The sequence below is a fragment of the Argopecten irradians genome, chromosome 7 (genome assembly GCF_041381155.1).
Source record: "Argopecten irradians isolate NY chromosome 7, Ai_NY, whole genome shotgun sequence".
In the NCBI taxonomy this organism is placed as follows: Eukaryota; Metazoa; Mollusca; class Bivalvia; order Pectinida; family Pectinidae; genus Argopecten; species Argopecten irradians.
Window position 1 is genome coordinate 4,946,002 of NC_091140.1, and position 14,057 is coordinate 4,960,058.

The 14,057-nt window shown below is 33.9% G+C and overlaps 2 protein-coding genes across 2 annotated transcripts in view; one reads left to right on the forward strand and one right to left on the reverse strand.

Moving 5' to 3' along the window:
• Positions 1 to 2,138: 2,138 nt before the first annotated feature.
• Positions 2,139 to 7,258, reverse strand: LOC138326811 (caspase-8-like). Its single transcript, XM_069272813.1, has 5 exons — positions 7,169 to 7,258; positions 6,816 to 6,956; positions 5,702 to 5,897; positions 4,468 to 4,580; positions 2,139 to 2,339 (listed from the first exon to the last, which is right to left on the reverse strand). Exons 2-5 carry the CDS (start codon positions 6,954 to 6,956, stop codon positions 2,139 to 2,141), a joined length of 651 nt encoding a protein of 216 aa, XP_069128914.1. The 5' UTR covers positions 7,169 to 7,258.
• A 218-nt stretch (positions 7,259 to 7,476) lies between these two features.
• LOC138326812 (caspase-9-like) overlaps positions 7,477 to 14,057 on the forward strand; it is a 40,260-nt gene continuing 33,679 nt past the window's right edge. The window contains exons 1-2 of the mRNA XM_069272814.1: positions 7,477 to 7,554; positions 11,324 to 11,475. Of these exons, the coding sequence (XP_069128915.1) occupies positions 11,329 to 11,475 (147 nt within the window). The 5' untranslated portion in view covers positions 7,477 to 7,554; positions 11,324 to 11,328. The remainder of the gene's footprint in view (positions 7,555 to 11,323; positions 11,476 to 14,057) is intronic.

The following is a 14,057-nucleotide window of genomic DNA, read 5'->3' on the forward strand; positions in this document are numbered from 1 at the left end:
ACCAGAACCTGTATTAACTGACACATGAATGGACTAAACACTATATTCACCAGCACCTGTATTAACTGACACATGGATGGACTAAACACTATATTCACCAGCACCTGTATTAACTGACATATGGATGGACTAAACACTATATTCACCAGCACCTGTATTAACTGACACATGGATGGACTAAACACTATATTCACCAGCACCTGTATTAACTGACACATGGATGGACTAAACAACACTGTATTCACCAGCACCTGTAATAACTGACATATGGATGGACGAAAACACTGTATTCACCAGCACCTGTAATAACTGTCATATGGATGGACAAAAACACTGTATTCACCAGAACCTGTATTAACCGACACATGAATGGACACTAAACACTATATTCAATAGCACACGTATAACTAACACATGAATGGACTAAACACTATATTCACCAGCACCTGTATTAACTGACATATGGATGGACTAAACACTATATTCAATAGCACCTGTATTAACTGACATATGGATGGACTAAACACTATATTCACCAGAACCTGTATTAACTGACATATGGATGGACTAAACACTATATTCACCAGAACCTGTATTAACTGACACATGGATGGACTAAACACTATATTCAATAGCACCTGTATTAACTGACACATGGATGGACTAAACACTGTATTCACCAGCACCTGTATTAACTGACAGATGGATGGACTAAACACTGTATTCACCAGCACCTGTAATAACTGACATATGGATGGACGAAAACACTGTATTCACCAGAACCTGTATTAACCGACACATGAATGGACTAAACACTATATTCAATAGCACCCGTATAACTGACACATGAATGGACTAAACACTATATTCACCAGCACCTGTATGAACTGACATATGGATGGACTAAACACTATATTCACCAGAACCTGTATTAACTGACATATGGATGGACTAAACACTATATTCAATAGCACCTGTATTAACTGACATATGGATGGACTAAACACTATATTCACCAGAACCTGTATTAACTGACATATGGATGGACTAAACACTGTATTCACCAGAACCTGTATTAACTGACACATGGATGGACTAAACACACTATATTAAATAGCACCTGTATTATCTGACACATGGATGGACTAAACACTGTATTCACCAGCACCTGTATTAACTGACATATGGATGGACTAAACACTGTATTCACCAGCACCTGTATTAACTGACATATGGATGGACTAAACACTATATTCACCAGAACCTGTATTAATTGACACATGAATGGACTAAACACTATATTCAATAGCACCCGTATAACTGACACATGGATGGACTAAACACTATATTCACCAGAACCTGTATTAACTGACACATGAATGGACTATACACTGTACTCAATAGCACTTGTATTAACTGACATATAGATGGACTAAACACTATATTCACCAGCACCTGTATTAACTGACACATGGATGGACTAAACACTATATTCACCAGCACCTGTATTAACTGACACATGGATGGACTAAACACTATATTCACCAGCACCTGTATTAACTGACATATGGATGGACTAAACACTATATTCACCAGAACCTGTATTAACTGACATATGGATGGACTAAACACTATATTCACCAGAACCTGTATTAACTGACACATGGATGGACTAAACACTATATTCACCAGAACCTGTATTAACTGACACATGGATGGACTAAACACTATATTCAATAGCACCTGTATTAACTGACACATGGATGGACTAAACACTGCATACACCAGAACCTGTATTAACTGACACATGTATGGACTAAACACTATATACACCAGAACCTGTATTAACTGACATATGAATGGACTAAACATTGTATTCACCAGAATGTGTATTAATTAACTGACACATGGGTGAACTAAAAACTGTAATCAGAACCTTTGTTATCCAGAATCTGAACTGAACTGAGATTGCTTTAAATGTATGACCACTAACTGTTTGTAATATTTCATAAATGTAAGACTGTAGACTGTGGATGACCAACATCTGAGGACTTAATTGATCAGACAACACCATGAATTCCACAAACAATTGATGCTGTACTTATGCCTAACTATTCCAGTTTTATTTTTCATGCAGATCAGACCTTAATGTTATGTAATATTGTGCTTACCTCAGCACTTAATTCCTCGTACACTTTGACATTAAAATGAAGCTGCTGGAAAGTCTTTGTCAGAAGTTCAATGTCCTTCTCAGAACCAAGTCTTTTTTGTGTTTTCTTCTCAAAGTTTGAATTGTTTATGATGATAGCTCGCCCTCGTATATCCTCCGTCATCAGGTACTGTTAAAAGATGACATTAAAATTACAACAATAATTTGGATGAGAGGGTAATTCTGTAAATTATTACGACATAGCAAGTAATTTAGAAGGGATGGCAATTCTGTAAATTACGGCATAGCAAGTAATTTAGAAGGGATGGTAATTCTGTAAAATACGACATAGCAAGTAATTTGGAAGGGATGGTAATTCTGTAAATTACGACATAGCAAGTAATTTAGAAGGGATGGTAATTCTGTAAAATACGACATAGCAAGTAATTTGGAAGGGATGGTAATTCTGTAAATTACGACATAGCAAGTAATTTGGAAGGGATGGTAATTCTGTAAATTACGACATTACAAGTAATTTAGAAGGGATGGTAATTCTGTAAAATACGACATAGCAAGTAATTTAGAAGGGATGGTAATTCTGTAAATTACAACATAGCAAGTAATTTGGAAGGGATGGTAATTCTGTAAATTACGACATAGCAAGTAATTTAGAAGGGATGGTAATTCTTAAATTACGACATAGCAAGTAATTTGGAAGGGATGGTAATTCTGTAAATTACGGCATAGCAAGTAATTTGGAAGGGATGGTAATTCTGTAAAATACGACATAGCAAGTAATTTGGAAGAGACAGTAATTCTGTAAATTACGACATAGCAAGTAATTTGGAAGGGATGGTTATTCTAAAATTACGACATAGCAAATCTGTTACTCAACCTATTAACCTAATAATATCTGTATTGACATCAGTGATTTAGAAATAAACATGTACATAGCTGACTCTTAGTAGACACTCAATTGAATTCTTAATATCCGATTATCTCTCATCATTGTTGAATGAAGTTATAAAAGTCAGTTATGTTGATAATTACGCTTCCCTTATATTTTTATGTGTCCAACTGGCCTGTCCAATTGAAGAATTTGTGACATATGAATGGTTTAATGATGTTTGATGCATAGATGTATCTTTAGAAATGTTTTCCTCAAACACCCTTGAGAAGAAAATTTCATATTTCAAGAAAATAAAATCTTTTAAATGTGATTGAGAAACAAGTGGCAGAATTAAAGGGCCTTAATGGTCATCTGAAACCTTGGTACCAGTCAAATAGGAAATAAATAAATAAATAAATAAAGATGGTGAGTTTAGTGCTCATCTTGGATTTTAGACAGACGAGGCAATGTTTTCTGGGGAGAATCTAATATAACAACACTTCCTTTAACACCAGTAGAATTGAAGAAGAATGTGTTTTCAAGATGGCATCACAGTAGCTATCTTGATTTTCAGATAGACCTAAAAAGTAACAACCTTTGGTGGGATCATATCCCTATCATTTCAGGCAAGTTTTACCTAAATCCAAATGGTAGAAAAAGTTCAAAATGCATTTTCAAGATGGCAGTCATCTTTGATTTTGGTTCAAGCTGAAAAATAACAACACTTGGTCGCACCAATCAGGAACATTTCATGCAAGAATCAGCCAAATACATTGACAGCTAACTTGTAAAGTTCAAAATGTATTTCAATATGGCAGTTTTAGTGACCAACTTGGCTTTCCCATTGACCCAAAAAGTAATGAAATTTAGTCAGGATCGTGTTAGGATCCTTTCAGTCAAGCTCAATCCTACTAGTGAACTTGAAATTTAAAATGTTAAAAAAGATCTATTGAATGGCGGATGTAGAATGATGACAGACAAAGCATGATGGCACCCTGAAACTGATAGTCAGATGTACTAAAAATGTACTCATTTATATGCTGAGTAATATGTAGCAATTAAAGGAATATTTTCATCCTCCAGTTAATTTAAGTATAACCCTCTGCAGAGTCTTCGGTTTTCACTACGTAATTCAATGACACGTTCAGAAAGGAATACCCATTTCCTTCACCCACTTAAAAAAGCAATTAAAATTGTATTAATATACAAATGTATAAGCTCTACAGATACTGTATAACAAGAAATGCCCATGGGTACTTTCTTTTGAGGTTTGAAATGTTAAAATCATTTCATGGGTAGAAATAATCATAATTAGCTGATATCGCCATATAATATGGCAATATCAGCTAATTATGAAGGAAACATCTTCACAAAGAATATGTTTACGTTATCCAGTATTCTAGAGACTGATGTCCTAATCAGTACCCACATTGCCGTCTGTAATCTTGTGTGTCTGTACTAAGTCAGCAGAATGAACCTGACATGTGACCACATCGCTCTGGTGAAGTGTCTGCCAGTCTGATTCTGTTAATGGTAGTTTGTCTGTGAAAACACAAATTTACATCATATTTACAACAATAACAAATATTGAAGTATTAATTAAGAAAACAAGGGCAATGAGATTTATTTCATTCTAAAAAGAAACATATGTAACAGGAGAGAAGAAAATGTAGCGGTCACAACGGGGCTTGAACCAGGACCCCCAAACACTAGCCGAATGCTCTACCGACTCAGTTATCTGGTCACCGACCCAGTCCAGATTGCTACACTTCTCCCTCCTTTCTCAAAGTCTGCACTCTCAAATACATATGAGACCTTTAATCACCACTGTGGGTATTTATTCGGGATATGTTTTGTACATTTTATATTTGGTATGTTTTGAATTAATAATACTTACTAAACAGTGTTGCTCAGTTGATAACTAAGACACAAATGTATGTTCTTAAACTTACAGTAAACGAAAGAATGAACAATCTTGCGGTGATGGACCAATTCAAACATCATCTTATAGTCCCTTTTATATTTACTTACTTGTGTTACAATCAAATGTAGCTAATCCTATATGGAATGTAAAAACCTGGTAAACATACATTTTTCAAAAGAGAATTCAGCAATATAGCCTAAATTGGAATACTTTAATTTGCATACCTATCTTACTTGAAATCCAGAATATAGCTTTCATGACTGGCACACAAACACATGGGTTCATGACCAATGGCTATATATAGATAAGATTAAATGGATCAACATTTTTTGGTCTGTATCCTAAGGATGTAGGGAATCCTTTCATGGATGCTGGATTCGAGACTAACATTTTGTAATTTGAAGGATACTCTATGATTACATGCATTCATTTCTGCAAGCCTTGACGAGCAAAATTAAAACTTTGAGACAAGTTTAAGGCTTGTAACAACTCACACTTTTAGAAGAATTACATAAAATCTCATATGAAATGAACACAAATTTAAGAAATATTTTTTTTCACACAACTACAAAAACCTACATTTCAAAGAATCGCAAAGCAAATTGGATTGTGAAAATCCAGCAGAGTCCGCCATTTTATCCCATCATCCTCAAAATCCTGACATCCTGATATCAGGCCACCATTTTGGATTGATGAACATCAGTAAAAGTACATAAAAGATAGATATTATTTAACTCACCAGCTGTGATGCGGACTTCCTTTCTCATTATAGTAAAGTAACGTTCCACACTTCCCACCAGACATTCTCTTAAAACACTGTTTTGAGTTTCCACAAAAGCCTTATACAGAGCTACCAGTGGATAATGTGGCTTATAGCAAAGTCTGTTTAGGAGTATTCTTGTTTTATTTTTGATAGTTTCGTCTTTGTACTTAGTCTGCAATAAAAAGTAAAGACATGTAACAGGAGAGAAGAAAATGTAGTGGCCAGACCGGGATTCGAACCCGGGACCCTCCGAACACTCTATCCTAGTGCTCTAGACCGACTGAGCTACCTGGTCACCGATGATCGACCCAGTCCAATCCTGCTACAGATACGTACATGTACAACTAGACATATACAGTTGTTAATTGTTACAATTTAAAAAGATTGCATTAGTTAGACAGGTGGTCAGTTTAATCAGGTGGCCACTTTAGTCAGGTGATATAAACCAAGGTTTTCATCCTAACTGTAAATCAATATAAAACTCAGATTTATAACTAGTAGTTTTTAGATCCCCTGTATAAATATTTATATATCATACCTTGCAATTGACTGTAATTGATAGTTTACTTATACTCTTTTATAGATAGAAATTAAAGGCCCACTACCTTTCCGAAATGGTTTTTGATTTTTAAAATGGGAATGTAAAACCAGATTGATTATTTTGTAAAGTTGCAAAAGTTATTAACTTAACATTAATACTACACTTATTATCACCTCCTAAACAATTTAATTAAAATAAATAAAATGTTAATTTTCATAACGCGGGTCGTCTTATGTTTCCCCCCGTCATCCTAAATACCGCACGGTAGTTGGCTATCATTGCGGCAGACGGTAAAACAGCGAAATGACTCTCCATTGTTATTATATATTACGCAGGAAATCTTGCATATGTTTGGTGTTGTAACCTCATCTTAGGCCATCGGTATATATTTTCTGAGGTTATTAATGTTTTTAAGAAATCTACTTATTTTGCTCCGGAAAGGTAGTGGGCCATTAAGAAACATTAATTTTAAATATCTTGATCGATATTTTCATACACACTTTTAAAAAGTTTACTCCATATAAACTAATGTGCTTATATTAAGCATACCTTTATTTCATCCACATCAGTCTCAGTAAATACTGGTGGGGTACAGTCATAATGGAGATATTCAGCTATCATGTCAGGATTGTCTACATGTTGAACAATTTTACTAAAGTTTTTGGAAAGATCTCTCTTCCATCCATCCATCTGGAATAAATGTAGTGGTAAATAGATTAGGAGTTTATTTCTGACGATTTTAATTCTACTTTCGTTTTCCATAGGTCTACCTAACGAAACGATACAGTTTTTCTAATTTTCATTTTTAGCAAAAACAAAAATCAACATCAAAGTGCTTGAAATTTAAGAACTGATTGAAATCATAAAATATATAATAAACTATAATCTATCACGGTACTTACGCTGTACGATTAATTAATTTGGTCAACGTGTGCGTTTTACATCCGCATTTGGAGTACTGTATAATATTAAAGACGGAGACGGAATGGCTACTGTCGGAAAACCAATAAGATAAAAATACCTAAAATATCGATCTTATTAATAAACTATATAAACTGACGTCTTATTTTTCAGTTAATATATTATATATCAGTTAGTTTTGACAAGTAAAGTACAATTTCATAAATTATTAATCTAAACATTGAAAATGCGGATTACTTTCACGGCGCGTCGGTTTTACTCTTTATAATATACTAACTTTCGTTTTTACTTCGTTTGTTTATTAGGGTGCGTTCATGTCGAGCAGGATGTTGTACAGAGACTCTGAATAAAGTAATCGGCCTGACAGGTAAAACGAAAAGTTGTGGTAGTAATGTCAATGGACAATGTCTTATATGCAGAACTTTTAAACTAGTTTTTTTTCTCGTCTTTTTATGTAGCCTACACTGTGTTACGTTAAAAGTTGCATCAGGACACTGTGAGATCGCCATACTTAGTTGAAAATGAAAGTAAACAATTTTAAATGAAAGCACCGTTCCACGAGCAATCAAATATTCTCAATTTCGGAAGTAGGACTAAATGATCTTGCGTACATGTTTTTGTTGTAAATAAGTACTTTATTGGGAGAGGAATATGTGGTTTTGAGGTACAATTGTCACGTGATTGTAGCTGTAACTTACAAATTCCTACAGATAAAACTGATCAAAATTCAGATGTGTAATATATCTCTGATTGTTCACTTTTGTATTAGGAATGTTGTGCCATTGTCCGATTTCAATATCGTGTCCGATTTCAATATAGTTACGTAGCACGAACATAACTAACTTACCATGTATTCCAATCCAATTACTTGTTATGTATTTTGTTGTAGCAAGTCATATAGTCTCAAACTTCTTCTTTGGTTTATCACCATCCGTCAATAGTGTCGATTTTAGGTGAGTGATCGGCTCAGTGGCGTGGGGGGAAGGGGTTATATACAGTGCATTTTTTTTTTTTTTTTTTTTCTCTTCTGGTGCTGGAATAGATAAAAGTAGATAGGTTAAAAACATGATAAAAATGAGGTGTTTATTTGTGAGTGGGGGCTTCAAGGGCTACGTTGTTTATGTTTGCCTTGAAGCCCTCCAGTGTAGTGTTTTGTACTGTTGCCACAGGGAGGAGATTCCAGTATGTGATGGTGTGTGGGAAAAAGGAGTACTTAAATGTATCCTTTGTGGCTGCGATGTGTCTGTATGCATAGGGATGTGTGTGTCTAGTGCCGGTGTCTACAGGTGTTAGGTATTGTTCTGGGTTGATGGCAACGAGATGGTGTGTGATTTTATATAGGAGGATGAGTCGTGATTGTAGACGGCGTGTTTGTAGTGTTGGCCATTGGAGTGTGTATAACATGTCTGAGACTGAAGAAGTGTGATGATATCTGTTGTGTACATATCTTGCTGCTCTGCGTTGAGTTTTTTCTATTTGTTGTATTTGGCCAGTATTGTGTGGGTCCCAGATAGAGGAGCAGTACTCTAGTTTGGGTCTAACAAGTGCTTTATATGCGTGTTCTTTAATGTGTGGTGAATTGATTGTGAGGTTTCGTTTTAGGAAACCTAGTGGACTAAATGATAGTGGCACAACCTCAAGTGGTATTTATACAACATATTTATTATAAAATTGTGTATATTAATGAAAAAGTTTTGTGGAAAGAAATTGTTTGAGTTTTGTTTCCAAGACTCTTCAATGAATCAATGATATATCATATATGAACATTTCCTGTAAAAGCTATAATGCAGAGATGAAACACCATATCCTGTCATTCATTTTGGTATATAATAAAGTATTTTTTGTTTGTTTTTTCCCTTCTTTTTCCATTTTTAAATCTTAGGGAGTAAAAATTGTCCTGATGTACCTGCGTTTTTTATTGTTTATTGAATACAGTTGAAGAACATTTATTACTGAAAAAGGCATGCCATGCTTGTGTTAAAACTGTTGTGTCTGCTAGATGCTATCTGGCACAATGTGCTTATTTTCAAAAAAACCTTCTTAAAATAATAGAGTCAATTTTAATTTTGTTTGTGTATACAAGTATAGCAGGATTATCTCTAGACTTAGAACAAATATACATATGTACGTACCGGTCCTACTATATAGTTTACTTTAAGCTTTAATTCAGCCGGGTACGAAATGGTGCCAATGTGTCCTAGTGGAGCACTGCCTCAGAAAATCACCCGGGCACAATTTTCTATACTTTCATTTAGTTTTCCAATTATTTTATATGTATACATGCATTTATATACTACTTTTGTCCAAAACAAACATAACGACCATTCTTTAAATATCTACTGTACAACTCACAAGAGGTCAAATTCACAATTTGTAGACTTGCCGTATAATTGTCTAATGAAATTTGAAAAGGCCTTCATATCTATATATATGTCAAAAAAAACAAGTACGATAAAATGCATACAAACTTTGCTCAATCCATCAGTAGTACATGTATTAGGTACCAATTGTTGATCTAAAGATGATATCATTATCTGTCAAGAAGTCTTTTGAGCTACAATAGTGCTGTTAGATTATACTGGGTCAATCATCGGTGACCAGGTACAAAGCTCACTGGGTCAATCAACAGTGACCAGGTACAAAGCTCACTGGGTCAATCATCGGTGACCAGGTACAAAGCTCACTGGGTCAATCATTGGTGACCATGCAGGTACAAAGCTCACTGGGTCAATCATTGGTGACCACGTACAAAGCTCACTGGGTCAATCATCGGTGACAACGTACAAAGCTCACTGGGTCAATCATTGGTGACCACGTACAAAGCTCAGTGTCAGTGACGTGTTGAACCTGCCACCAATCCAAAGTTTTTGTATCTGCCTTCTTAGTAAACCTGAACTTTATAAATATATATTACACAATTGTGGCCATTTGTGGAGGGATATATCTAGAATCGTCTCCCTTGAAAGAGTTATTTTCTCAAGGGCAAGGGGAAAGTTTGAAAGGAGGTCCAGGAGAGTTTCCCTCTGGGAAAAAAATGAAAATTTATATTTCAAATGGTGCCATTTGTTGCCATTTGGTTGCTTATAGCAGTTTTTGTGTGATCTATCAATATGCAAAATAGTTTACACCAAATGAGTCATGTTGATATATCTGTATATTAAATATATTTGTGATGTCATAGGAAATTAAATCATATTTTAAAATAAGGACTCGTCATTCCCAGTTATGTAAGTTATCTTTACTGCTAAATGTTGAATGAATGTGCACTTACTGACCTGGAAGATATGGAATTTATCCCATCTATTTTTGAGAAGATCTATTCGTAGTTTAGAATGAGTAGAATGAAGTTCAGATCACCAGTCCAAGGGGCGGAGGCAGCGTTACCTGGGTGAGATGAGATATCTGAGGGTCTTACAGTTAATTTTAAGAGGTATTAAATCAAGCTTAATGAGTTCTATTGCTTGAGAGGCATTTCAGGTTTGGAAGTCGTGGATTAGAGATCATTTTATGGAAACAATATACAGCGTTGATACTTATATACCTTAATTAATTTCCAATTACAATTTATAGACAGTCTCTGTCACATGTAGCATTCATTCCAAAACAAGTTTCACAGAAACATAATTATACATAAAAATCATTAGTTACTAACCAGTACGTTCCAAACTTCCATGGAATATTGAAATTTCTTGACGTTAATACATATACTTAGAAAAATGATGTACATGCACAGGCTTATGTGCTTACATGACAGCTTACGCGCTGGATAATTATGTATTGTCTTTTGTAAAGAGTTTTTTTTCTCAAGGGCTTCAAATGAATTCATAAATTTTCAGCATCAACAAGATATCTAAATCTCTGGTTAAAGAACAGATAAAGATGTTTCCCAACATTAATGCTAAATTCGTCACTTTTGTTGGTTTACATTGAAGACAATGTCCACTTCGGGCCACATACAGAGCTTCCAAGGGTTATTTCCCTCGCCTCCCACTTCAGGGGAGATATCTATAACTTATTCAATGTCATGTGATTAATATTATCCAATTAGAACATGCTAAATGAAATTGAGGTATAATAATATCAAATATTTACTATTTAGGTGTTACATGTATATAACCTAAAAAAAATTGAATCAGACAGCATGGCAGAGGAAAAATGGAAACAAGGAATAAGGGAAAATTGGTCCGCCATAACCAGCAGCCTGGGTAACCCTGAGGAGCTGCTTGAATATTTATATCATAAAGTGTCGCCCCCGCTGATTAATGAAGACCAGTTCAGGGAGATAAAGGTAAAGTATACTAATGGTTTTCTTCAATTTTCTTTAGAAGTGTGACGGACCATATTTAACACCACATGTATAAGCCACATCTACATGATCATTTATAAATACTTCTCCCCCTATTTTTCTCATATAACTTTCAGCCAAGGACACACCATCATCAGAGTGGGTTATTTAGTCAGGTGATAGAAGAAGAATAGAACAATCCATTCAGATACTGTCTAAGGACTGAACCTTATCATGATATGTTTTAGCTGTAATGTTACATTTTAGCTGTATAATGTTGAGTTTTATCTTTAATGTAACATTTTAGCTGTAATGTTGTGTTTTAGCTGTAATGTTGTGTTTTAGCTGTAATGTTGTGTTTTAGCTGTAATGTTGTGTTTTAGCTGTAATGTTGTGTTTTAGCTGTAATGTTATGTTTTAGCTGTAATGTTATGTTTTAGCTGTAATGTTTGTTTTAGCTGTAATGTTGTGTTTAGTGTAATGTGTTGTGTTTTAGCTGTAATGTTGTGTTTTAGCTGTAATGTTGTGTTTTAGCTGTAATGTTGTGTTTTAGCTGTAATGTTATGTTTTAGCTGTAATGTTTGTTTTAGCTGTAATGTTGTGTTTTAGCTGTAATGTTGTGTTTTAGCTGTAATGTTGTGTTTTAGCTGTAATGTTGTGTTTTAGCTGTAATGTTGTGTTTTAGCTGTAATGTTGTGTTTTAGCTGTAATGTTGTGTTTTAGCTGTAATGTTGTGTTTTAGCTGTAATGTTATGTTTTAGCTGTAATGTTGTGTTTTAGCTGTAATGTTGTGTTTTAGCTGTAATGTTGTGTTTTAGCTGTAATGTTGTGTTTTAGCTGTAATGTTGTGTTTTAGCTGTAATGTTGTGTTTTAGCTGTAATGTTGTGTTTTAGCTTTAATGTTGTGTTTTAGCTGTAATGTTGTGTTTTAGCTGTAATGTTGTGTTTTAGCTGTAATGTTGTATTTTAGCTGTAATGTTGTGTTTTATCTTTAATGTTATGTTTTAGCTGTAATGTTATGTTTTAGCTGTAATGTTGTGTTTTAGCTGTAATGTTGTGTTTTAGCTGTAATGTTGTGTTTTAGCTGTAATGTTGTGTTTTAGCTGTAATGTTGTGTTTTATCTGTAATGTTGTGTTTTAGCTGTAATGTTTTGTTTTAGCTGTAATGTTTTGTTTTAGCTGTAATGTTAATGTACATTTTAGCTGTAATGTTGTGTTTTATCTTTAATGTTATGTTTTAGCTGTAATGTTATGTTTTAGCTGTAATGTTGTGTTTTAGCTGTAATGTTGTGTTTTAGCTGTAATGTTGTGTTTTAGCTGTAATGTTGTGTTTTAGCTGTAATGTTATGTTTTAGCTGTAATGTTGTGTTTTAGCTGTAATGTTGAGTTTTAGCTGTAATGTTGTGTTTTAGCTGTAATGTTGTGTTTTAGCTGTAATGTTTTGTTTTATCTGTAATGAAACATTTTAGCTGTAATGTTGTGTTTTATCTTTAATGTTGTGTTTTAGCTGTAATGTTGTGTTTTAGCTGTAATGTTGTGTTTTAGCTGTAATGTTTTAGCTGTAATGTTATGTTTTAGCTGTAATGTTGTGTTTTAGCTGTAATGTTGTGTTTTAGCTGTAATGTTAGTGTTTTAGCTGTAATGTTGTGTTTTATCTGTAATGTTGTGTTTTAGCTGTAATGTTGTGTTGTTTTAGCTGTAATGTATGTTATGTTTTAGCTGTAATGTTGTGTTTTAGCTGTAATGTATGTAATGTATTGTTTTAGCTGTAATGTTGTGTTTTAGCTGTAATGTTGTGTTTTAGCTGTAATGTTGTGTTTTATCTTTAATGTTGTGTTTTAGCTGTAATGTTGTGTTTTAGCTGTAATGTTATGTTTTAGCTGTAATGTTGTGTTTTAGCTGTAATGTTGTGTTTTAGCTGTAATGTTGTGTTTTATCTGTAATGTTTGTTTTAGCTGTAATGTTGTGTTTTTAGCTGTAATGTTGTGTTTTAGCTGTAATGTTGTGTTTTATCTGTAATGTTGTGTTTTAGCTGTAATGTTGTGTTTTAGCTGTAATGTTTTGTTTTAGCTGTAATGTTGTGTTTTAGCTGTAATGTTGTGTTTTAGCTGTAATGTTGTGTTTTAGCTGTAATGTTGTGTTTTAGCTGTATGTTGTGTTTTATCTGTAATTATTTTAGCTGTAATGTTGTGTTTTATCTGTAATGTTGTGTTTTAGCTGTAATGTTGTGTTTTAGCTGTAATGTTGTGTTTTAGCTGTAATGTTTTGTTTTAGCTGTAATGTTGTGTTTTAGCTGTAATGTTTGTTTTAGCTGTAATGTTGTGTTTTAGCTGTAATGTGTGTTTTAGCTGTAATGTTGTGTTTTAGCTGTAATGTTTGTGTTTTAGCTGTAATGTTGTGTTTTAGCTGTAATGTTGTGTTTTAGCTGTAATGTTGTGTTTTAGCTGTAATGTTGTGTTTTAGCTGTAATGTTGTGTTTTTAGCTGTAATGTTGGTGTTTTAGCTGTAATGTTGTGTTTTAGCTGTAATGTTGTGTTTTATCTTTAATGTTGTGTTTTAGCTGTAATGTTGTGTTTTAGCTGTAA